Source organism: Mobula birostris, chromosome 14, assembly GCF_030028105.1.
Source record: "Mobula birostris isolate sMobBir1 chromosome 14, sMobBir1.hap1, whole genome shotgun sequence".
Taxonomy (NCBI): Eukaryota; Metazoa; Chordata; class Chondrichthyes; order Myliobatiformes; family Myliobatidae; genus Mobula; species Mobula birostris.
In genome coordinates, this window is record NC_092383.1 from 32816848 (window position 1) to 32842450 (window position 25603).

Genomic DNA, 25603 nt, shown 5'->3' on the forward strand with positions numbered 1-25603 from the left:
GCTAAAATTGACTTTCTGTTGAATTTTATGAAATTCTTGATGCAGCCAAACAATTTCTTGGAAAATTAGTTATGCCTTGATCATAATTCTGCTATAATATTTTTAAAACTGAGTCACTGTATAATTTGAACTCAGTTGCACTTGTCAAGATTTTGGCTGTTTGTCTGGCGAGCAGTGGTGAACGAAGTCCACATTACAGTGCGCTCACTTTCCTTGCTGGAGGGCAACATGTGACGGTAAGCTGACACCGAAAAGAACAAGAAAATTAAAAATTGATAAACGAGCTAAAAGAAAACAGAGAACAGAATTCATTTTTACTCATTTAAGTGTGTTCTATGAGTAATTGTGCTGATTTTGCTGTGTTGAAAATTTGTGTCATTCTAGATTGGGTCATCAGATTCTGTTACAAATTGTGGCTTGGATTGTGGCTTGGACTGATTCTTGGGAAGAGCAGGTGATGCCCAAATTTGCTTGTTATTTGCTCTCCAGTCACTTCTTCCAGCATTACTCAGGGCACAGTTACCTGCTGGAAGCCTGTTTCTTTCAACTTCATTGTGGCTGTGTTCAACATGTGGACTGTTCCCGCCCAGGACACTGCTTGCATTCACAGATTTTGACAGGCAGTGATACTCCACACCCAAGTGTACCTCTGGTCAAAGCTGACATTGTTATTGAATTTTAATGAATGCTTTATGACCTATCAAGAAAGGACATTAAAGGATTAAAACACAGGTGTATATTCAAACATATGTAAAAATAATACATAAGTGTATAAACTGACATAACTAAATTTACCCAGAGTTTTTTTTTATCCTTTCTTTCAAACACTTTAATTGCGGCTTGGCTACAGAAGACAGGGGGTGGTGGTGGGGAGATGTTAATCGATCTGGAGGTCTGTGACCAGTTGTGTTCCAGCAGGATCAAAGCTATGATATAAAATGTATATAAAATGTACAGGTATAAAATGTAAAAGAAAAGTAGACAGTAAATGACAGGGACTTAGGAACACTGATATTAGGAGGCATCTTGGTGTGCATGTCCATAGCTTCATGAAAGTGACAATACAAAGAGATAGGGGTTGTAAAGAAGGCTTGCAGTGTAGAAAAGTGACCTCATGGTAAAAGGCAGAGGGTTAGTGGAAGTTTGTTTTCAGATTGGAAGCCTGTGTGCTACAGTGATTTGTGCTGGGTCCGTTACCAGTTCTCTATATTACCTAGTTATACGTTGGTGGTATAGTGGACAAGCAAGATGGTTATCTAAGGTTACAAAAGAATCATGTTACCACGTTCAGAGATGGCCCAAGTGCAGAGTGAGAGACACTGAAGCAGGTCAGTAGTTCACAAACTTTATTGCGAACAATGTTAATAGGAAAATAAAACAATAAACACTAGACCAAACAGGGCCATTAACTAAAACTCTCAAATGGAAAACGAAGCCTACATTACAGCTGAAAGGAACATCTAAAGATTAAGCGAATACTGCTAGTCTTCAGAATCAGTTGACTCGAAAGTCCAATTTCACAGGGAAGGCTGAATGCAAAACAGGCAGCGAAGCGTTGCTGTGCTCTGTCCAAATCTTGACAAGCACTATGACGACAAGTATGGAGTTAAATACTGTCACGATTAAGTAATAATTAGCTGACACGTGCAAATTCACAAGCACAATTGCTGTATCTACTGTGCTGCCGAATCTGTGGTTGTGACAAATCAAGATCAACTGGGAAGGTGGGATAGGGAATGGAAGATGAATCTTAACTTGGGCAAGGGTGAGTATTATATTTTAGAATGTTAAACCAGGGCAGAACTTGTACAGTGAATGGAAGTGCCCTGGAAGGTATTGTAGTACATTTGGATCTAGCAGTACAAGTATATAGTTGCCTGAAAGTGGCGGCAGAGAGGTGAAAAGGGCATTTGGTAAATTGTCTTCATCAGTAGGGGTAGTGAGTATAGAAGTTGGGATGTCTTGTTCTGGTAATACATGATGTTGGTGAGACTACACATGGAATATATTGTATGCAGTTCTGGTCAGCTAGCTATTGGCAATGTAACACTAAGTTCGAACAGGTGCAGAAAAGATTTGCAGGGATGATGCTGATACTGGAGAGCTCGAGTTATCAGGATAGACTGGATGGCTTGGGGCTTTTTTCTCAGAGCATCAGAAGCTGAGAGGTGACCTTATTAAGGCAGAGAAATAGTCTAGGGAGCCAAAACTGGAGCGCATAGATTTAAAATGAGGGGGAAAGATTTAAAGAGGCTCTAAGGGGCAATGTTTTAAATATAAAAGATAGTGGGTATGTGGAACAAGCTATCAGAGGAAGTGGTAGGTGGATACATTTAGAACGTTTAAAAGACATTTTGACAGGTGCGAGGATAGGGAAGATTTAAAGGGATATTGCCTAAACACAGGCAAATGGAATTTACTGAGATAGGTAACTTGGTATGCATGCACAGGTTAGGCAGAAGGGCTGTTTCTGTGTTATGTTACTCTTGCCTTAATGACATGCCTTCATCAGTCGGTATATTAAGTGTGAAAGTCAGGAAGTTATGATTATTAAACTTCGGTTCGGCCACATTTGGAGTATTGTTTGAAGGTTTGGGTACCAGCTATAGTAAGGCTTTGGATGGGGTACAGAAGAGATATTGCGTGGGTTAGAGAGTATTTGCAGTAAGGAGAAGTTGGACAAATATGGATTGTTTTCTCTGGAATGTGAGTGTTAGTGATGAGCATTGAATTGAAGTATACAAAGTTATGAGAGGCATGGTTATTTTAGATATTTAGAGTTATTTTCCCTGAATGGAAATGTCAAGTACTAGAAGGGATAGATTAAAGGTGAGAAGGGGAAACATTTAAAGGAGTTGATGTATTATTATCACATGTACCAAGATACTGTGAAAAGCTTGCCTTGCATACAGTTCATACAGATCACATCATTGCACAGTGCACTGAGGTAGAACAAGGTCAGGTGTGTAAAAAGGGCCTGTAGAATCATTGGAGACCCAAGTCATCCCAACCACAATCTATTCCAGCTGCTACCATACAGGAAGCGGTACCACAGCATAATAGCCAGGACCAACAGGCTCCGGGACAGCTTCTTCCACCAGGCCATCAGACTGATGAACTCACACCGATATCAGTGTACTCTATATTACATTGACTGTTCTATTTATTATAAATTACTATGATTGCACATTGCACATTTAGATGGAGACACAACGTAAAGGTTTTTACTCCTCATGTATGTGAAGGATGTAAGAAATAAAGTCAATTGAATACAAGGTGAAACAATAACCATACAGAATAAAGTATAACAGCCATAGAGAATGTGCAGTGCATGTAAACAATAAGCTGCAAGATCATAACAAAGTAGATTGTAAAGTCAAAAGTCAACTTATTGTATAGGGAACTATTATATAGTTTTTTTAACAGTAGGGTAGAAGCTTATGTTGAGCCTGGCTTTTGTATCTTCTGCCCAATCGGAGAGGGAGAAAAGAGTATGTCCTGGGTGGGTGGTAGTTTTATGCAGTGTCAACTATTGTGCCCAGTGTTTGATTTTCATTGGTTTGGGAGTACAGTATCTGACTCAAAGGATGCAGAGAGCGGGGAATGTACTTCTTGAGGTGAAGTACATGTAAGTGAAGAGGGCAAAATTGAAGTGGTCACCTAAAACTAAACAAGGTTCCACTTCACATGCCCCCCTGCTTACCATGCAGAGTGTGCCTATGGGAAGTGGCTTTCTCGTTAGATGAAGCACGTTCTTCGGTGCTGGTGCTTTTTTGAAGCTGCTGTACAGTAATAAGATCAGGATCAATTTGCAAACCTGCAGGCCACTATGGGACTCAAGACTACACCCAGTTACAGATAGCTTCCACTAGGATATGAGTTGTTAAGATCCCTGTGTCTCATTTTACAGGGATTTGTTCTGGGGAATGTTACAGGCAACCAGTGTAGCACATAACTTTTTGTTTGAATTTCTCAGAATATTAAGTATGGACCCCAGTGAAACATTCAGGACAATGCCTCTTTAGAGAATGTTGACTCTAATTTGAGGCGTTTCAAAAGCTATTAAGTAGTCCAGTGCATATAACTGGATATGCTGAAGGACTGTGTAGTTAAGTGTTCTGGGAAACAGGCAGAGAAAAGGAGTTAAGGTCAGATTGATTAGGATGAGCCATGTAGAATGGAGCTGATTGTCCACTCCTCATCCTGTTTTCTTGTATTCTTGTGACACGATAACATGCAACCATCCTCCAGCCACAGTGGACCTTCTTTCTGAATACTGACTTTAGTGATTATAAAATCCATGAAGAAGATTAGGCAGCTGTCGATCCCAGGAGATCACGAGTTTGTGCCTCTGGTGGACTGGGTTATGCAGCGTCTGCTGTGACTGTGGAGTTCAATGTGGGAGTGACAGTCCTCACCACACTGTGTGCAGCAGAATGCTGAGGCAGTTCTGACCTCTTGGGCGGCTTGGGCACAGGGCTTTTGGTGGGGTCTCTTTCCCTCTGCTTGCTGCATCAGAGTGGTCTTATATCTCAAGAGACCCTTTTTCACCTCCTGCTTCCAGGCACACCTGTCTGAGGCGAGTGACTGCCACATGTTGGTGCTGATACCAAAGGCCTTGAGGTCGCACTTGCAGGTGTCCTTGTAGTGCAGCTGGGGTCTTCCCGTTGGCCCCTTTCCAGTCTCCTGCTCCCCAAAGAGAAGGTCCTTTGGTATGCGTCCATTTGCCATGCGCAAGACGTGGCCTAGCCTGCGCATACGCCTCTGTTTGAGGAAGGTAAACATGGAGGTGGCGCCTGCTCTCTCGCGCACTGTGTTGTTGGTAATCTTGTCTTCCCAGATGATAGCAAGTATGCGTCTGAGGCAGCGCATATGGAAAGCGTTGAGTCGCTGCTCTTGTTTTGTGCACAGGGTCCAAATTTTGCTGGTGTAGAGAAAAGTGCTCAGCACACAGGCTGTGTACACCTGGACTTTGGTGTTCATGGTGAGTCCTTTGTTGGCCCGGACTCCCTTAGTCAACCTTGAGAAGGTCGTGGCTGCTTTTCTGATGCACTTGTTGATCTCAGTTTTGAGTGACTGGCTATCTTAGATTGTGGAGCCCGGTTATGTGAGTTTGTGGACGACTTCTAGCTCATAATCCATAGTATTAATGGATGGCTTGTTGTCAGTGTCTTGCCCCATGACCTGTGTCTTCTTCAGGCTGATAGTCAGGACAAATTCTCTGCAGGCTTCCGCAAAGTGGGTCATCTGATCTTGTAGCTCCTGCTGTGAGTGAGTTGCGACAGCTGCGTCATCGGCAAACAGGAAGCCGCTGAGGAGCCTCTTCTGCACTTCAGTCCTTGCTCTGAGTCTTGACAGTCTGAAGAGGTGTCCATCTGATCTTGAATGGAGTTAAATGCCCTCAGTGGCCTCTCCAAAGGCGGACTTGAGCAGGACTGCAAAGAAGATGCCGAACAGCGTCAGAGCAAAGACACACCCCTATTTTACCCTGCTGAAAATGTTAAAGGACTCTGATATGGAGCCGTTGAACACTATGGTCCCCTTCATGCTGTCATGAAACAACCTGATGATACTGAGTAGGACTGGGGGACACCCAATCTTGACAAGGATCTCTAAGAGGCCCATTCTGCTCACAAGGTGGAATGCCTTATAGTAAGATCAATGGAGATGATGTGGAGTGGTTTCTGCTGTTCTCTGCGCTTTTCTTGCAGTTGCCAGAGGGAGAAGATCACATTGATTGTGGACCGCTCAACTCTGAGCCCATACTGAGACTCGGGATAGACCCTGTCTGTGAGCAGCAGGAGCCTCTTCAAGGCAATTCGAGCTGAAAGGTTCCCCAGCACGCTGAGAAGAGAGATGCTACGATATCTATTACAGTTGCTCCTGTTGCCTTTGTTCTTGTAGAGAGTGACGATATTTGCATTCCTCCTATCTTGAGGTGCACTGCATTCTAGGAGTACTGTGTTCATTTCTGGTCACCTCACTACGGGAAGAATGTGGATACTATAGAGAGAGAGTGTTCCATTAGTCTTCTAATTATTCCAAGTGATATCTCACAGTCTCACCCGCCTTCCTAATTCACTTTATCGTTCTTCCTCCCAAAGTGAGTAGTCTCATATTTCCCCACACCATTCTTTATCTGCCAATTTCTTGCCCACTAACTTATGTCCCGTTGCAGCTCAGTATCCTCTGCACATTAGTCTTTGGATCATCAGCAAATTTGGCAACAGTTCAATACTCTTCATTCAACTCTCCAGTACTGAACTTCATTCAGGAGATGGATATATGGTAGATTACAGATAAGCACTGAATTATCTATAATCTATATCCATGGCACCTCAATACTTACTGATCACAATACATTGCTCACTTCTCTGTGTGTTGTGTGTTCTTGTGTAGGTTAATAGATGCTTCCTATCCCAAAATTAAAACAAAGAAGAAAAACAAAGGAAAATTCTGGAATCTTGGCAAGTCAGGCAGCATCAACAGAAAGAGAAACAGAGGCCACCCTTCTGGTCAATGACTTTTCCTCAGAATATGGAAGGTTTAGGAAACAATCATAGCTGCAGAGGGAGAGGAGGTCGGAGAGAACAAAGGAAATGTCTGTGGAGTCAAAACAAAGTGGATGGTCCAGACTGGCACTAACTGAGCACGTGTGGTGAGGTTTTGCTTGTGGCAACTGATCTGGAGGAGGTGTAAGTAAAAGTAGAAATAAACCAATAATTCTGGAACTTAGCACAACAGTTGCTGAGAATCGACAATAAAAGAGAATGCAGTTATGGAAGGACAGTACAGCTCGTGGACCCGCTGCCTTACCTGCAAATGACCCAGACTCAATCCTGAACTCCAGCTTGCTACCTGTAGATTTTGCATGTTTTCCCTGTGACCATGTGAGATAGCACCTGATACTCCATTTTCTATCCTCATCCCAAATATTGTGGATTGTTAGCTTAATTATCCACTATAAATTGCTTCCGGTCTGAGGAGTAGAATCTAGGAAACAGTTGAAGGGAATGTGAGGAGAATAAAATGGGTGACAGTAAAAACTTGTGTCTTTTTTTAGTAACTGGGTGCTTGAAGGTTGCTGTGGACTCTCAGTGGAAGGGCTTCCTTCCATACTTCATGTCAGGTCTCTGTAAGTCGGGCAAGTTCTGTAGAAAGCAAAGGAGAGTTAATGACTCAGGCTGATGGTTCTTCAACTCTTTGGGTTCCTTACTGTTGGGGAGTGAAGAGATAAAAGGGTTTCTGATGCATCTTCTTTGGCTACGTAGAAAGTCACTCTGAGAATGGGAAAGGTTAGTGTGATGGAAGAGTAAGCAAGGGGGCAATGGAGGGAACAGTCACCTCAAAGTGCTGAAAGGGGAGTGAAGAGGACAATATCTTTGGTGACAGTATCACATGGAAGGTTTTGGAACTTGCAATGAATGTGGAAGTGCTGGGGTGAAAGGTGAAGATAAGGAAATGTGAGTAACTGAACAAGTCAGAGGAGAAGATGGCGGCGTGACACAGCGCGCGGGGCCTCTCTGGTGAATGATATCTGTAATCTGTCAAGTAGGGGACCGTGCACAATTCTAATTTGAGGAGACGGATGTCAGAGTGCGGAGCAACATCTGGAAAACTTCTGAAATACCCACTTCGTTGCCACTGCTACTGTGTGGTAACCGGAATTTCCAGAGCAGAAGGCCCTGAATCCTCGGCTTTGCTTGTTTCAGTGGCCGGGGCGAGGTCGAAGGCACTCAGGAGGCTGTATCGGAGGGGCTGGTCGGAGGCTCAAAGTTTTCGGATGGATGGACTCAGTGTTGGCTGTGGTCGGCTGCTTCCAAGGCATCAGCAAGTTGACGGTGCCTGGAGGTTTATGGCAGGGAGCTTCTCCCTTTTTCCGCCTGCTATCGGGGACTCGGGAGTCGATCAACTCGGGAACTTTGAGACTTTTTTTACCGCGTCCATGGTTTGTTCTGCATCAAATTATGGTATTGCTTTGCACTGCTGTAATTATATGTTATAATTATGTGGTTCTGTCAGTGTTAGTCTTTGGTTTGTCCTGTTTTCTGTGATATCAGTCCGGAGAAACATTGTGTCATTTCTTAATGCATGTATGCATTTCTAAATGACAATAAAAGAGGACTGAATGTTCTCATAACCTAAATGCCGTGGGGTGGCTTTTCAACTGTGGTGGAGGGGAGACCGCAATTAATGAAAACAATATATCTCAGATCACTAATATGGAAGCTGGTGTAATCAGAAAAAGTAAAAGTGAGCTGGAGAAATTGAGAGACTGGAAAGGTGGTCTTACAGGTGGTAGAAGGAAATGGTGAGTGTCAATAGGCATGTATTGAAAGTTAATGACTTACCTACTCACAGAGATGGAGGTAGAGAAGCTACAGAAGAGAAAAGTCCAAGATGGGCGATGTGAAAATGAGAACAAATTGGCAATAAAGATGACATTTGAGTTCTGAGAGAGAGCAGGAAGTCTCACCAATACAGTCATCAATTTAACAGAAAAGAGGTGAGTGAGGGTTTTTGGACTGGACTGTTCTATTTACCACACAAACTGAAGGACTTAGCTTGGTTACTTGAAGCTACACACCGGACTTGGTGGAAGTGTTACAATTGCCCAGTTACAGTGAATTCAGCTGGAAGGAGGGTAGCGGAGAAGTGGACCTCTGTTCCATGGAGAAAGAAGAACACTTGGCTCCGTCCATTGTAGGATGAATATATAGGGGGAATTGGATGGCTGTGGAAAAGTGAATTGGTTGGCACATGGGAACTGGAGTGATAGGTTTTTGGGCTGTTAGAAAAATAAGTGGAATAAGATTGGACAAGGAGAGAAGGAAAAGAACCAAGGGAAGAATTCCATGCAGAAATGATGGAACTATCAGGATATTTCCTTTATATTTTTTGTGAGGAGGTAGATGTGTGCTGTGCAGGGGTGAGGGGCCAATGAGTGGAAGATCTCCAGAGGAAATAAGGTTAGCGACTCTCTGAGAAATAATGGCCTGATGTTTAATAATGGTGTCATGGAAGGAGACATCAGAGAGCTGGGCACAGCCTATGTGAGCTAGTGATCAGTTCACCAAACTACAACAGTGTCACACTTATAAGTGGACCAATGCTGGGATTCGGAATAAGTGGGAGGAATGCTACAAATGAAAGGTGGCTAGACTGGGTAAGTGGAGTGAAAAAAATTGAAATGGTCAACACAGAATCTAGAAATGATTAGATCCAAGGATAAGAGCCCAGAGGGAGTCCCCAGGTTTTCCTGTCTCAAGTACTGCCAAATCTGTCAAGCATTCCATTTTATTTCAGATCTTTAGCTGCTGCAGTGTTTATATTTCAAGGTTTCAGTATTGTTTCTAACGCGCATTCTTTCTTTCCTTTTCTGTTATCATTTATCTCCTTTTATTGGCAATTCCACAGACAGACTGCTTCAATTAAGAAGCCTTCATCACTCTTTTTTAGCCAACATCACTGGTATCGTCCATTCTCTCTTGATCTCACTCCAACGACGATCACGTTGTTCCTTTCAGCTCTCCTTCTGCACTATTTACTGTAAATCATGTTTGTTTTTAGCTTTTCTCCTTTCCGATGAAAGGTCTGGATTGTTGAGTGTGTTCACTCTGTGCAGATGACACCTTATCTTTTGGGGATCCTCGGCATTCCCTGTTTTAACTTGGCAGATGATCATAGGAGATTTTCTACCCTCCTGCGTCCAGTCACTCAAAGCCCTGGTCAAGTGGTGGCTGATGTGCTCTGTGCAGGAGTTGCCTCAGCTGCCGCTGTCTGCTTCAGGTGCTTTTGAGCCTGAGAAGAGAAGCAGCAAAGGTGAGATGTGTGGTGAACCCAGAGCTCACAACCCATCTCACCTGGTAATTGTTCGAGCCCTGGCGAGTTTGTGGGTATAATGAAGTCTGGAGTCTATTCACGTAAGGCAGGGTGACATCTGTTGCATCCCAGTTGAATCTTTTCTACATGAAATAAATTATAAGACCGGAGAGCCAACATTACTTTCAAGCATTCTGCCAGCAGGATGACTAATGATCAAGCACCAGGAAGTGCTTAGTCATATGAATCCTATAATCAACAACAGCCCGTTACTGCACTTATTCCTACTTGTGTATAAATTCAGAAGGCTACTGGCACAAGAGCAAACACCACAGACAAATTACTAAAGGAAAGAGGCATGTGAGAAGAATTAGTTGAACATGTGCATTCAATGTTTGAGAAATCTAATGGTGGCAATGATTCCAGTGTAATTTTGAGAATTGATGATGCTATGGTATGGCAGTTTCACTGGGTCAGTACAGAAGATGAGAAGGCCTCAGCTAGGATTCTTCCTCTCTCGGGAGGCCTTACACACTTTGCAGCCCTAGCATCAGGCTGACCCCTGCCATTTTTTGGGTGTTACCTGTGAATGAGTAAAGTTCAAAGTAAACTTTATTATCGGAGTACATTTGTGTCACCACATACAGCCTGAGATTCTTTTTCCTACGGACCTACTCAGCAAACCTATGGAATTGTAACTGTAAACAGGATCAACGAAAGACCAAGAGCACAGAAGACAACAAACTGTTGAAATGTAACTATAAATCAATAGCAGTAAATAACAGGAGCATGAAATATGGAGGATAGAGGAGGAGAAGATGGCGGTGCGGTGGCAGCGCGCATGGCCTCTCCGGTGAATGATATCTGTAATCTGTCAAGTAGGGGACCGTGCACAATTCTGATTTGATGGAGACGGACGTGAGAGTATGGAGGAACATATGGAATACTTCTGAAATGCCCGCTTCGCTGCCGCTGCTACTGTGTGATAACCGGAATCTCCGGAGCAGAAGGCCCCAAATCCTCAGCTTTGCTTGTTTCAGCAGCCGGGGCGAGGTCGAAGGCACTCGGCAGAGGATGGCGCTCGGGAGGCTGTATCGGAGGGGCTGGTCGGAGGCTCGAAATTTTCGGACAGACGGACTCAGTGTTGGTTGTGGTCGGCTGCTTCCAAGGTATCGGCAAGTTGATGGTGCCTGGAGGTTTATGGCAGGGAGTATCTCCCTTTCGTTGCCTGCTATCAGGAACTCGGGAGTCGATCGACTTGGGTACTTTGAGACTTTTTTTTTTACCATGCCCATGGTTTGTTCTTGATCAAGTTATGGTATTGCTTTGCACCACTGTAACTATATGTTATAATTATGTGGTTCTGTCAGTGTTAGTCTTAGGTTTGTCCTGTTTTCTGTGATATCACTCCGGAGAAACATTGTATCATTTCTTAATGCATGTATGCATTTCTAAATGACAATAAAAGAGGACTGAGTGTTCTCATAATCTAAATAACAAGACAAAGAGTCCTTAAAGTAAGATCATTGCTATTTCATGTAAAGAAGGTGTGGCCAGCACTTATCTCAACGTGGCATGGAAAATTCAAGGCTAGGATAATGAAGGGTTGTTATATACTGTTTACTCTGTATAAAAACTGGTGCCTAATGATTAAATCGTGAAACGTTTAAATCTGCCCCTCTTTTTCTCTGTTCTGATGCGGGTCCTTGGCCTGAAATATTAATCTTATAACTTGCTGAATGTTTCCAAAATTTTCCATTTTTATTTCATTTAGTTTGGAGTTTAAATGATAGACAACACCAGGAGAGATGCAACTCCTCCAGAACTGGGGATACTTAGTCTATTGGGGGAAAGGATTTCCACTTTCATAAATAAATGTGTATTGGACCAGTCTAAGACATCCCATAAGTTAGAAAATTTTTTATGTCAAATACTGGAACGCAGTTTGTTGAATGCATTTTTCACTTTGCTGTTACCATCGATGATAGTCATAGTCATACTTTATTGATCCGGAGGAAAATTTGGTTTCGTTACAGTTGCACCAACCAAGAACAGAGTATAAATATAGCAATATAAAACCATAAATAATTAAATAATAATATGTAAATTATGCCAGGAAATAAGTCCAGGACCAGCCTAATGGCTCAGGGTGTCTGACCCTCCAAGGGAGGAGTTGTAAAGTTTGATGGCCACAGGCAGGAATGACTTCCTGTGACGCTCAGTGTTGCATCTCGATGGAATGAGTCTCTGGCTGAATGTACTCCTGTGCCCAGCCAGTACATTATGTAGTGGATGGGAGACATTGTCCAAGATGGCATGCAACTTGAACAGCATCCTCTTTTCAGACACCACCGTCAGAGAGTCCAGTTCCATCCCCACAACATCACCGGCCTTACGAATGAGTTTGTTGATTCTTTTGGTGAACGTGTCCTTGGTCAACAACACCGCAAAATTCTCCTTAGACGTGTGTTGGTAGTAAGATTCCAAATTACCACTCATCATGTGAGACCGGAATGGTTTGGAATTCTGAACTTGCATGCAAATAAAATACTACTACACGCATCAGTTATTTTACCTCAGATTTTGTCAGTCTGTTTCAATGAAGCATCAATGTTTGTTCATTTGTGTTTAATTTGACACCACATGAGAAGTTGCCTCTGTGTTCATCTGGCTTTATTTTTGTACTGTAGGTTTATAGTGCATTATTGTACTTGGTTTGGCGTTGACTGCCAGCTTCACATTTCGTTGCGTCGAAAACTAGGTCTGTGTTTTAAGTACTTTAGAATGAAAAGCCACTTGCCTAATGAATAATAAAAAGTGGGTTTTTGTGTACCACTATTTGACAGAAAAAGGAAAATTATTCGTTACAAACTTGAACAGACTGAATATTTTTCAAAGTTCTTAAAAATGTCCGATGGATGTATAATAGAATTGTAACTAATATATTCTGTTGCATGTTGTGCAATAATTGTGAACTCTGCATAAATTTATTTTTGAAGAACACATTAGCAGAGAAAGGAATTTTATTTTGCTTGTGAACATTTGATCATGATAGTTGTAGGAAATGTTGAAAAAAAATTTATATGCTTAGCCTTTCAAGATTGACTTATGTTTGTTCATGCTCTGTGGGACTTCAGTCAATGACTGCTTTCATTATATATAAACCCTGGCAGGTATTTTCCATGAATGTTTTGACAGGTGAAGCAAAATGTAGCCTGATTCAGAACAAGAGCAAAAGCCCTTGTCAAAAGTAATTTCATTAGGTTCATTAGGCTTATGATCTTGGCTGAAGACCCAAATTTATTAATAGTGAAGAACATTTAAATTTATCAGGGTTTAGCAGATTTTGACTATTCACATCTCCTTTGTTGACTCATTCACATATGTTAACTCCACTTTATAATGGAACTTCTATAAAAAAAAAGTTTGACCTGTTTTCTATATAATTTTTTCATTTCCTGTTTCTCAGGCGCTGCGAAGGGCGAAACATTAGGTACAAAACATGCAGCAATGTGGTAAGTTCTGAATTAAATGCATCGATCAGCAATTAAATCTATATTCCAGTTTTATTGTATATAAATTGCATTGGTGCAGAAATCTGCTTTCTGTGTATTTTTAGGAGCTCATGATAATGTTTGTAAATTGTCTCTGGTCTCAAACACCGATGTTTTCTGAATATCAATTTGAAATTATCCAACAATGAAAAGCCCAAAAAAAAACATCCCAAGGAGTGTCACAGGGATTAATATGTACTGCTGTTATCTCGTATGTTCAGGCAGTTGGGTTCAATCTGATCTCTGGTGCTGTTTGTGTTCATATTCTCCCTGTGACTGCACTGGGTTTCCCTTGGGTGCTGTTCCCTCCCACATTCTGCTGGTTGTTTTATTGGCCACTGTAAATTGCCCCAGTGTGGTGGTTATCCATCAAGTCTGACAATGACAGAAAACCTGTGCGTGAGAGCTTTTAAAGCTATTGCACTTGTCCAGGTCCAGTGGTACGAACAAGTGTAACAAACTGAGCTCTTCCTTGGTTGCAATGGATGACCATGCCATCTTCTGTAGTTTGAAATGCCCTTCGCTCTCACGGAGCGTTGCAGTACTGCCTTCCTGACTATTGGACCTCACTGTAAATCTCATCCGCCCAGTCCACCAGAGCTGACTTCGCAAGCTAGGACAGGCAAGTCCCTATTGGCACCGAGGTACGAGGCGGCTGGATACTCTCACCTGGTTTAGCTCGCCTGTCGAAGCGGTGTACCAGGGTGTGGCCACTGTCGCGCGTAAACAGCCACTTACAGCCCCAGGTGAGACCTGAATAGTGGGAATCAAAGGTGAGTGAACTGACCTGGAATGGACGGGGAAAACTACCCCTCCCTGGACACCCCATGTACCCGGGTGTAGGTGTGTGGTAAAAGAATTAGAGTGGTATTAATATGTGAGAGATACTAGATTACAGGAAAATAAGATTGGTTTTGAAACCATTGTGATTGTTTTGAATTGATAGATATATTTTTAAGAAATATATCAAGCTTATTTATTTCTGTTCATAATGATGAGAGATGACATCCCCAAAAAAATTGAATATTTTCAGGCTTTACACATGCATCATCGGATTAACATCCACTTCCTGGTCAACAGCAATTCTACTAAATTATACACGAGCACCTTGTACAATACCAGTGTGATTTTCCACTTAGGAGGAGGAGAAGGTGGTGGTGTGACAGCAGCGTGCGCGGCCACTTCGGTGGTGATGTCTGTTATCTGTCAAGTAAGGGACCGTGCACAATTCTGATTTGATGGAGACAGATGTGACAGTACGGAGGAGCATCTGGAAAACTTCTGAAATGCCCGCTTCGCTGCCGCTGCTACTGTGTGGTAACCCGAATCTCTGGAGTAGAAGGCCCGGAAATCCTCGGCTTTGCGTGTTTCAGCGGCCGGGGAGAGTTCGAAGGTGCTCGGCAGAGGATGGCGCTCGGGAGGCTGTATCGGAGAGGCTGGTTGGAAGCTCAAAGTTTTCGGACGGATGGACTCAGTGTCGGCTGTGGTCGGCTGCTTCCAAGGCATCGGCAAGTTGACGGTGCCTGGAGGTTTATGTCAGGGAGTTTCTCCCTCTTGCTGCCTGTAATCGGGGACTCAGGAGTTGATCGACTCGGAGACTCAGGAGTTGATCGTCTCGGGGACTTTTGAGACTTTATTTACCATGCCCATGGTTTGTTCTTCATCAAATTATGGTATTGCTTTGCACTGCTGTAAATATATGTTATAATTATGTGGTTCTGTCAGTGTTAGTCTTTGGTTTGTCCTGTTTTCTATGATATCAGTCTGGAGAAACATTGTATCATTTCTTAATGCATGTATGCATTTTTAAATGACAATAAAAAGAGGACTGAGTGTTCTCATAATCTAATCTTTATTCACTCAGTCTAAGTTAGCTCCAAAGGAATCTTGATAGGGTGGATATGACATTGATATTTCCTCTTGTGGGGCAAGCTAGCATAGTGGCTATTGCTCAAATACCATGGGTCTGCTATTTAAAATGGAGATGAAATTATCTTTTCACTGAGAAATTCACAAGACTTTGGAATTCTTCAAAGTGCAGTGGAACCAGAGTTTTTGAATCTTTTAATAGCAAAAGCAGATAAATTCTTAGGGATGAAAATTTACAGGGGTAGGAAGGAATGTGGAGTTGCAATAAGATCTGTTGTGATTTTATTGAAAGTTGGGGCTGGCTCGAGGGACTGATTCATGCTCCTAATTTGCTTGCCCTTATGTTCACTTGTTGACTTTGGTGCTTTCCGGTCCCGGGTGCATGAAAAGTGAATTAAATTGTGTGCATGCATGTCAAACAAGATCTTAAACACAAGAAAGTCTGCAGATGCTGGAAATCGAAATGCTGGGGGAACTGAGCAGGTCAGGCAGTATCTATAGAAATGAATGGGTAATTGATGTTTCTGGCTGAGACCCTTCTTCAGGACTGAGAAGGAAGGGGGTAGATTCGTGAATAAAAAGGTGGGGGAAGGGGAAGAAGGCCAATAGGAAGGTGATAGGTGAAGCCAATGGGTAAGAAAGGTCAAGGGCCGGTGAAGAAGGAATCCGACAGGAGAAAAGAGAGGACCATAGGAAAAAGGTCAAACAAGATCTGTCTACTTGGAACTGAGATGAACTTGGTCTGAGCTCAACTACTGAGGACGAATGAACAATTTAATTTCCGCTTATGCAGTTTTGTGAAAACAACTTTAACATTAACAAATGTTTTTTTCTGTCAAAAGCCTATATGGTCACCTTTATGTACAGTTTTACATTGACAAGTAACATGATTTTAAACAAATATGAATCAATACGAGAAATTATTCAAATAGTATAACTTTAAAGCCAACACGAATTTGTAGTCACCAGCTCTTGGCTTGTAAGGCAGTTGTGTGTTCTGTAGTCATCAGGGTCTAACCTACCTTAAAAAAGAACATATGCATGTTGCACTTCCACAATTCCCACGAGGTAGGTAAAAACTCATGACATTAGAAATAAATCTTTATTGCTCCCATGCTAGGGATGAAATAGCAACTCCTAAAGCTTTAAAGCTGCATCCTGTAAACATTAGTGCTTTGACGCTTCAATACCTTCCATTTTGCTATTTTGAGAGAACTGTTAGTCATTGAATTTAACTATTATAGTAATGGAAAAGCGAATTTCAAGCAGAAGTGTTCAGCATTTGAATGTTGATTTTCCGTAGCATGATTTTAAGACCTAACTCTGGCTAGTCTGTTTAGGGAACTTGAATAGCAGGCCCAGCTTAGATGATGTAGAAGGGAAATTGCATTGCAATGGACCTCTGTCATTGTTCTGCCTGTTCACTTCCAGACATCATTTCTGGCTTTTGCATAAAGCACCTCCACAATTTCAGGTGATTACATGCAGATGAGGCAAAAACGATGCCATATGTTCCATTTTATCTCATTCCCAGCTTGGTTGTTAATTCACTATAAAAAATGGACATCCAAGCATCAGGAGACATAAGTAATAACATAATATGCATGATATTCGTAGGGTCAGGCAGTACCTGTGCAGAGAGAAACAAAGTTAATGTAATATTCCAGATGGATAAATTTTCCACCACAGCTGGGAAAAGTTACAGATCAAATATGTTTTAAGTTGCAGACAAGGGGGGCTAGAGTGCTGGAAAGACCAAAGAGAATGCTGGTGACTGAGAGACTGAATGACAGAAATGGTGGTGATGTATGCTGAGAGAGGGTACAGAAGGCTTGATGATCATATGATCCTGTCTGGAAAAGGTGTAAATAATAGGAGAAGAATGGGAAAAGATGAAAAAAACTATGTGTTGAACTGTGAGATGCAAAATAATGTTGATGTTGGAAATCTAGAGTAGAAGAGGACGCTGGAAAAACTCAGCATAGATGAAGAAATATATAAAAAACAGGACTAACATGAGAAGTTGTTGACCTTTCATCTCTACTAACCAATTACAATATAAGCCTGAATAGTTGGTTATCTGAAATTGTTGAATTTGAAGTTTGTTGAGAGTTGTTGAGTGCCTATTCAAAAGAGGAAGTGCTGTTTTACAAGTCTACAATAGTTTATGTAGGTAAACAGAGTTAACATTCTATTTACGTCTGCTTAGAGGCAGATCAGCTACAATTAGCAGGCTGTCATCACCCTCTTTCAGCTGGCAGCAGACCACTTTCCCCTGAAGTTTTTCTTGGTCTTTGCCCAATTTCTGTAGTCGCTAACCCATTCTTCTCTACAACTTAAAAAAAATGTGGAATTTTTCTAGTCTTTTTCTCTCAATTTAAGTCTGCTTTTATCTCTACAGGTACTGCCTGACTTTCTGAGTATTTCTAGCATTTTCTTTATGTATTTTTTCAATTTTTAAAATTCTATTTTAGTGATACAGTGTGGTATCAATGGTCCAAATGGCCCTTCGAACCACATCGCCCCAGCAATCCTTGACAAACCTAATTAAACCTATCCTAATCACAGGTTATTAAACAAAGGTCATTTAACTTACCTGGTATGTCTTTGGACTGTGGGAGGAAACCAGAGCACTCGGGGAAAACTCTGCATTCCACAGAGAGGACACACAAAGACTCCTTACAGAACGGTGCTGGAATTGAACTCCAGAATCCCCCTAGTTGTGATAGTGTGGCACTAATCATTACAAGACCCTACCATGGCCCCCAATGTTTAATGTTTTTTCTTTTCAGATTATCGCTGCACTTTTGAAACTTTCTGGCAGAATTGCACTCTATATCAAGTTCTAATTGTTTATAGCTGTTGTGTAGCTTTCCAAGCTATCAGTATAGACCTCTGAGCAACTACAATTCAAAGTAAATTTATTATGTACAGTGAACCTGACCAGAATTGCTTGGTGTAATATAATGGTAGAGAGATGAAAAATTTCTGAAAATGCAGCATTTACTAGAGGAGATTATACATGAAGAAGATTAAAAATTAAAGTGCCAGAATCACCAAGTCAAAGCGGTAAAAAAATTAAGAAATCCATAAGACCATAAGATGTAGAATTAGGTCATTTGGCCCATTGAGTCTGCTCCACCATTTCACCATGGCTGATCCATGTTCCTCTCGGCCCCAATCTCATGCCTTCTCCCCATATCCCTTCATGCACTGCCCAATCAAGAATCTATCAAACTCTGCCTAAGATATACCCAATAGCTCGGCCTCCACAGCCGTCAATGGCAACAAACTCTACAGATTCACCACTCTCCGGTTAAGTCATTGCCTTTGGTCAAGAACAACTCCTGAACTGTAAGGATGCAAGGCAGTGAAAGAGTCCAGTTGAGGAGAGGAATTGGGAGAAAGAAGGCTTGAGAACACTGTGTTTTATTTATTATTGAAAGACATAACTTGTGGTGAAATACACTCTATCTATTATTGTGCCTGCTAGAACACAAGGCTTTAGACCTGCTTCATTTTGTTATCCCATGTGGAAATCTATTGGCAATGTCTGCAATACTTATGAATGGACTGCAAATAATATAAGCCATAGGTGCCTTGTTTGCTTAAACAAGCAATTACAACTTATTCCATTTAGGCTACCAGTGTCGAATTATAGAGGGGGTAAATCCTTGAGGCTGCAAGGCGTCATAGGTTACATGTATGCATAGTTCTGTCTGCTTCCTGTTCAATGGTCTCAACAACATCAACAAGATAAAGTTCCATTCTCTGAATATGTAGTTTGTTTGGCAGAAGTAGCACTGCACTGAGTCACTCTCCTTGATGGGAATGGTACAATACCTACTTTTTAAGCAGTCTTCTGTTTCAGCATCTATTGATGGAAAAAAAAGATAATTTTATGTTTATCCTCTGGGAGTGATCATGGTCATACCCTGCAGCCAAAGTTGACATTTATGCAGTTTCTCAGGATATTAGCTAATCACTGGAATAATGAAGTCTATTATTTCTGTGTTCTGTACATCTTTGATTCATTGAAGAAATGTGTTTGGATCCAAAGATATTTCTGACAGTCTGAATTAAAAAAATGTATTTTGTGTTTGGATGACTTCCTGTAGGACTGTTTCCTTCAGAATAGAGAGATTGAAAGCAATAAAGAGTTGTAAAGTAAGGAGGCTTCAGCTATCTGAGTCAAGGCCAGTTAGAAATAAGAAGTGTAAGGATAGCATTTCCCAGTGATTCTTCAGCCTACTTAGTGTTAAGGAGTTCTACTGTATAAGGAGGAGGAAGAACAGCCAGAAGTTGTAGCATATCTCTGTACCACTGACTTAGGCTACGTCCACACTAGACCGGATAAATCAGTAACTGAAGCTTTTTCTCTTCGTTTTGACCCTCCGTCCACAATGAAACGGCGTTTTCCTCCCCCGAAAATGGAGCTTTTCAGAAATGCTCTCCAGAGTGAATAAATCTGAAAACGCCTAATATCCGGCGTCGTGTGTATGGGGTAACTGGCTATTTTTAAAACCGCTGTCATGACATGCCGGAATAAATTATGGTGGCAGCACAGCGTTTCATTGCTTTCTTGAACGGAACCTCCAATATCACAACAATATCTGACAATAGATGTGTAACAGCCTAATGTAACATTGTATGGAAATACAAGATAACACTGATGCAGACATGTTTTACACATTTAACAAGGTGCTTTATTAATGTATTGCTTGTGCAAACATTCAATAGATGCAATTGTCACATTTGCCCAGTAACTTGTTTTATTGCACACGTTAAATACAGCAAAATAATACACAAAGACATGGCAAAAGTAAAGGCAAACAAATGAGGTAACCACAAATTTCACTTTTGCCCAGTAACAAGCCTTATTGCATTTAGTTGTAGCTGTCGTCCCTTTCATTGGTGAAGAGACTATGGCTGTAGGAAACGTTTCTGGATAAACGCGCACCAAGTGTTTCATTTGGTAATTTCCTTTTAAGTTTTTCTAGTCTGTAACCGGACAAACGCGCAGCAAGTATACAGTTTCCTCTTCGCTTGTTTTCTGTGTGTCCTGCGCATGCCCAGTAGGAGGAGATTCGCTCAAATATCCGATTTAATGTGGACAGAGGTATTTTCAAAAACGCCTGGTGTGGACACCTGTCGTTTTTATGCAAAACCGGCGTTTTCAAAATTATCCGGTCTAATGTGAACGTAGCCTTAGATAGAAAAAAAGAGGAAGTCCTGAAGAGCGAGTACAGAGAGTGTGATTGGTATTCACTTTCCAGGACCTGAGAGGCTTATTACTAAACTAGGCTTTTTAGCACAGCAGTATGATCTTTCCATAGGATCAAAGTTGTTGGTGATCAAGTCAAACTACTATCAAATGTTTGTTTATCTTCTTTGTTGTAAACAAGAACCAGTCTCCAGTTCTTAACGTAAATTGGAAAGAAGCAATTAGTTTGAGGTTAGAGGCACCACTTTGCAAAATGAAGTGATCAGTAGACGTCTGTATTAGCCAAATATAAAACAATGGGATTATGTCACTTAGCACATCAGCCATGGATACAAGTTAGGATGTTTGTGTACTCAGAAGGTCAGCTCTTAACTGTGGATGTTTGAGATCTGTCACCAGAGCTTTTAAGACCATTTGTGTTAGTTACTTTGTCCCAGCAAAGGTACCTGGAAAACATCATATGCAGATGATGTCATCTCATAGAAAATACTTTAAATATCTGGAGCGTTAGAGATTGTTAGGAATAACAATAACAGGAAGATAGGGTTACAGAAGAAAGAAGCAGAATTCATTCCTTAACTTTCGGTTTCTGTGACAGGCGGCTCATTCCTCTGTAACCTTTTGGTATGCTCTTCTCGTTCATAAGAATTACATCTTCGTAGTTTGTATATCTTTTGTAATTAAGAACATAGAACAGTACAGCACAGGAACAGGCCCACAATGTTGTACCAAACCAATTAAATTAGTAATCAAATGATGAACTAAACTAATCTCTTCTATCTACACATTGTCCATATCCTTCCATTTTCCTCACATTCATGAACCTATCTAAGTGGCTCTTAAAAATTTTAAATGTTTACGTCTTTACCACCACCCCAAACAGCTCATCCCAGGCAGTCAGCACTCTGTGTATAAAAAAAAAAAAAAAAAAAAATTCTCATCTTAAATACATGCCCTCTGGTATTAGAAATTTCGACCCTTGAGAGAAGATATTGTCTGTCTATTCTATCTGTGCCTCTCATAATCTTGTAAATTTCTATCAGATCTCCCCTCAGCCTCTGCCACTTCAGAGAAACTGACCCAAATTTGTCCAACTTCTTGTTATAGCACACACCCTCTAATCCAAGCAACATCCCCTCCAAAGTCTCGCTATCCTTTCGATAAGGAGTTGATCAAAACTCCAAGTACAGGCTAATGTCAGGATGCTGGAGCAGGGATCCAATCACAGACCCAGTACTGTGCACACAGTGATATTAATTGAGGAACAAATCCCGAGGTTCAAACAAAGTCGACGTCAAAGTTCAGGCAGAGATCAAAACATCCAGAGAAATCCAAAAATCTGAATCGGGAAACAGGCAGAGTCAATATTCAGATGGACAAGGTACAGATACAAATGCTGGAAAGGTTCAGGAAAATTCACTGGCACTATCTGGCAACAAACAGGTGAAAACACAGGACTAAAGTACACTGAGCAATAAACAGAGAGGCAGATGATAGGTGGAGCACAGTGAGACAGAAGTGGCAGCAAAACAGGTAATAATGAGAAACAGGTGAGAGGTGGAGTACTCAGTAATACAGGGGCCGGAGTAGAGCAGGAGCTGGGACAGGAGCACATGGGGCATGAAAACAAACAAGAGCACATGGCAATACAAAACCACAGACTGACGGTTAGGGGGAAAACACACAAAAAGACAAAATTCGACTGGAGGTACTGACACCTAACTAGAGTTTTATAAAGCTGCAAACTTAGCCCATTGCTGTTTACACTGCTAACACATGACTGTGCAACCAGATTCAAGGAGAACCTGATCATTAAATTTGCTGATATCACAGTGGTGGGGCTCATCAGCAAAAATGATGAAACAATGTACAGGGAGGAGGTCAAACACCTAGAGAGCTGGTGCAGTGATAACAACTTGATGCTTAATGTCACCAAAACCAAGGAGATGATCGTCGATTTTAGACGGTCTCAGCATGAGCACACACCCCCCAGCATCAGCGGCTCCACGGTGGAGAGAGTGGAAAACATCAAGTCCCTTGGGGTGCAGATCTTGGACAATCTCACCTGGTCCGGGTACACCACTGGGATTGTGAAACGGGCCCAGCAGAGATTGCGCTTTCTGAGGAAGCTTAAACAAGCATCACTCCCCACTAACATCTTAACTACATTCTACAGAGGCGTGGTTGAGAGTGTGCTGACCTTTTACATCACAACCTGGTACTCCAGCTGCAGTGCTGTCGACAAAAAAGCCTTGCAGAGGGTGGTTAGGGGAGCAGAGAAGGTTATTGGGGTCTCCCTACCTTCTGTCCAAGACCTTTTTCAGAGTCAATGCCTCCAGAAGACACGGTACATCATTAAAGACCCCTCACACCCTCTCCATGAACTGTTTGTTCTTCTGCCATCAGGCAAATGTTACAGGAACATCAAAACTAAAACCACAAGGCTACTAACAGCTTCCTCCTACAGGCAGTCAGACTGCTAAATAGCTGCTCTTCCTGACTCTGCTTTGGACACTTTTAACTTGCACTGGACACTTATAACTTGATTTTAACTGACATGTGGCGGTTGTGTTTTACTATTTATTGTTATGTTTATTATTTAGTGTTGGATTTGTTATGTTGTGATTGCACTGCTCCTGGGAAACGCTGTCTCATTCTGCCCTGCAGAGCTGATGTACGGTTAGAATGACAATAAAGTTTTTTGAATGTTTGAATCTTTGAAATTAACTTCCTGCGTTTTGAAGTCTAATAAAGGCAAGCATGCCATAGACCTTCATAGCTATATCAACCTGTGCAGCCATTTCCAGGGAGCTGTGAACTTGGGCCCAAAGATTTCTCTCTGCTCATCAGCACTATTAAGGATCTGGCCCTTCACAGTGTACTGTCTCTTTGCATTTGACCTACCAAAGTGCAAGACTTCACATTTGGCCAGGTTGAACTCCATTTCCCATTTCTCTGCCCATACCTGCAAATGATCCATTGAACTACTGCCCTCAGACTTCTAATAACAGAAACCAAACCCCAGATGAATGTGCAGGGAGGAGGGTTTCAGAAAGTGTCCACAGCAGGGGTGATTGATAAGGTCGTGGCCTAAGGTAGAAGGAGATGAGTTATACAGCTCTCATTACATGCACGTGCAGTTCAACTCTGAGTGAAAATGCAGAAAGTTTGAAGTTAATAACTCATCTCCTTCTACCTTTGGCCCCAAACTTATCAATCACCCCTGATGAGTTATTAACTTCAAACTTTCTGCATAATCACTCAAAGAGTTTATCTGCATGTGCATGTAACGAGAGCTGTATATCTCATCTCCTTCTGCCTTAGGCTACGAACTTATCAATCACCCCTGCTGTGGACACTTTCTGGAGGTCCAAGATCTGTATGCTCCTCGACCGCTGGACTAAGTGTGTAAATGTAGGAGGGGACAATGTTGAAGAATAAATGAGCTAGGTTTTCTAAAATTGACTCCTTCTACCTTAGGCCATAAACTTATCAATCATTCCTTGTATGTGACAGCCATACACCAATTCCGATTCGCATTGTCCATCCACATTTGGATGATGTTGTTGCCAATCCACATTGACAGGGGTCTGCAAGTGAGGAAACTGAGGATCCAATTGCACAGGGAGTTATCGAGACCCAAGTCTTGGAGCTTAGTGTTAAGTTTTGAGAAGATAATAGTACTGAATGCTGATCTGTAGTTAATGAAGAACATCCTGATATATGCAGCTTCCCTCTTTGTCTGTCATTATTTATCCCCCAGTTTATATTCAGATAGTTGAATTCTGCCAGTATCATTAGGGTATGGGATTTGCATGTTACAGATGTTTCCTGGTAAATTTGTTCCTCTATATTCTTCCCTTTAGTTTTCAGTGTATGAAATGCTCCCAGTAGTGTTGTGACTGTTCCCTTCTTTCTTTAGTTAAACTGATTCTGTTCTGGACCACTGCTAAATATTCTCATTCGCAGGACAATATTCCCCTTAGTTAGAATTGCTTCAACTTACCTTGGCCTTTTCCACTCCCAAGCCTGTCCTCTGTCCCCTTGGTCTTTTATAAATATTTTGTGTCTCTGAATATTTGGTCCACACATGATGTGCTGTGAGTTTTTCAGGGACTACTATCTTTGAGGTTTTTATTTTTTCATTTCTTATCTCTTTAAAATCTGTTAATAGCCTTTTGCCCCTTTTTCTACCTCTATCCATAGCACTGACGTACACCACAACTTATTCCTCATTTCCTTCACCCCACAGAATTTTCTGCACCATCTTAGTAAAATCCTGACACCAAGAAAATAACACACCACATGTGATCCAGGTCCAGTTCAAAGCTGAAAGTAAATTTATTATCAACGTAAGTGTATGTCACTGTGAGATTCATTTTCTTGTGGGCATTCATAGAAGATCAAAGAAATACAATAGACTCAGTGAAAAACTACACACATAGTCTGACAAACCACCAATGTGCAAAAGAAAACAAACTGCAAATACTCAAAAACAAACTATAATAATAATAATAATAAATAAGTAAATAAATAATACTGAGAACATGAGTTTCAGAGTACTTGTGTGGAATCAATTCAGTGTTGAGGTGAGTGCAGTCATCCACACTAGTGTCATGGTCCGGTCCGTGAAGTCTGTATTCCGGTTCACGGTCCGGTCCATCGACCCTTGCTCCAGGTTTTCCTGTCTACCCTGTTTCTGTTCTTGTTGAGCTCTAATCGAGGCAGCCGATGCTCGTTGGGGCTGGCTGCATAAATACCTTCAGAGACCAGGGCGTGGCTGCTGGATTGTGCTTGTCTTTACTCCTTGTATCCCTTCCTCTGCCTTCTGTTTCCTTGCCTGAAGCCTTGCCGGTAACTCTCGCCTCGCCTGAAGTTCTTGTTTCACCTTGCAATGCCTGAAGCCCTGCCTTGTCTTGCCGGTAACTCTCACCTCGCCTGAAGTTCTGTCTTGCCTTATGATGCCTGAAGCCTTGCCTTGTCTTGCTGTCTTGTCCTGGAGCCACCCCATACCTAGATCCCTTCCTGTCCCTTGCCTCCGTCGGGTAAGCCAGGCCGTCTTGCCATTACCTGCGGTTGGTTCTGTCTCTTCCTGTCCCCTGCCACCGTCAGGTAAGCCAAGCCGTATTGCCGT

General features: G+C 41.8%; 1 protein-coding gene across 8 annotated transcripts in view; it reads left to right on the forward strand.

Annotated features, from left to right (window-relative positions):
- The window catches only part of adamtsl3 (ADAMTS-like 3), a 776875-nt gene that overhangs the window by 342601 nt on the left and 408671 nt on the right, over positions 1–25603 (forward strand). For all 8 annotated transcript variants that reach the window (XM_072278334.1, XM_072278335.1, XM_072278336.1 and 5 more), the window contains one exon: positions 13292–13337. In XM_072278334.1, coding sequence (XP_072134435.1) covers positions 13292–13337 — 46 coding nt within the window. The remainder of the gene's footprint in view (positions 1–13291; positions 13338–25603) is intronic.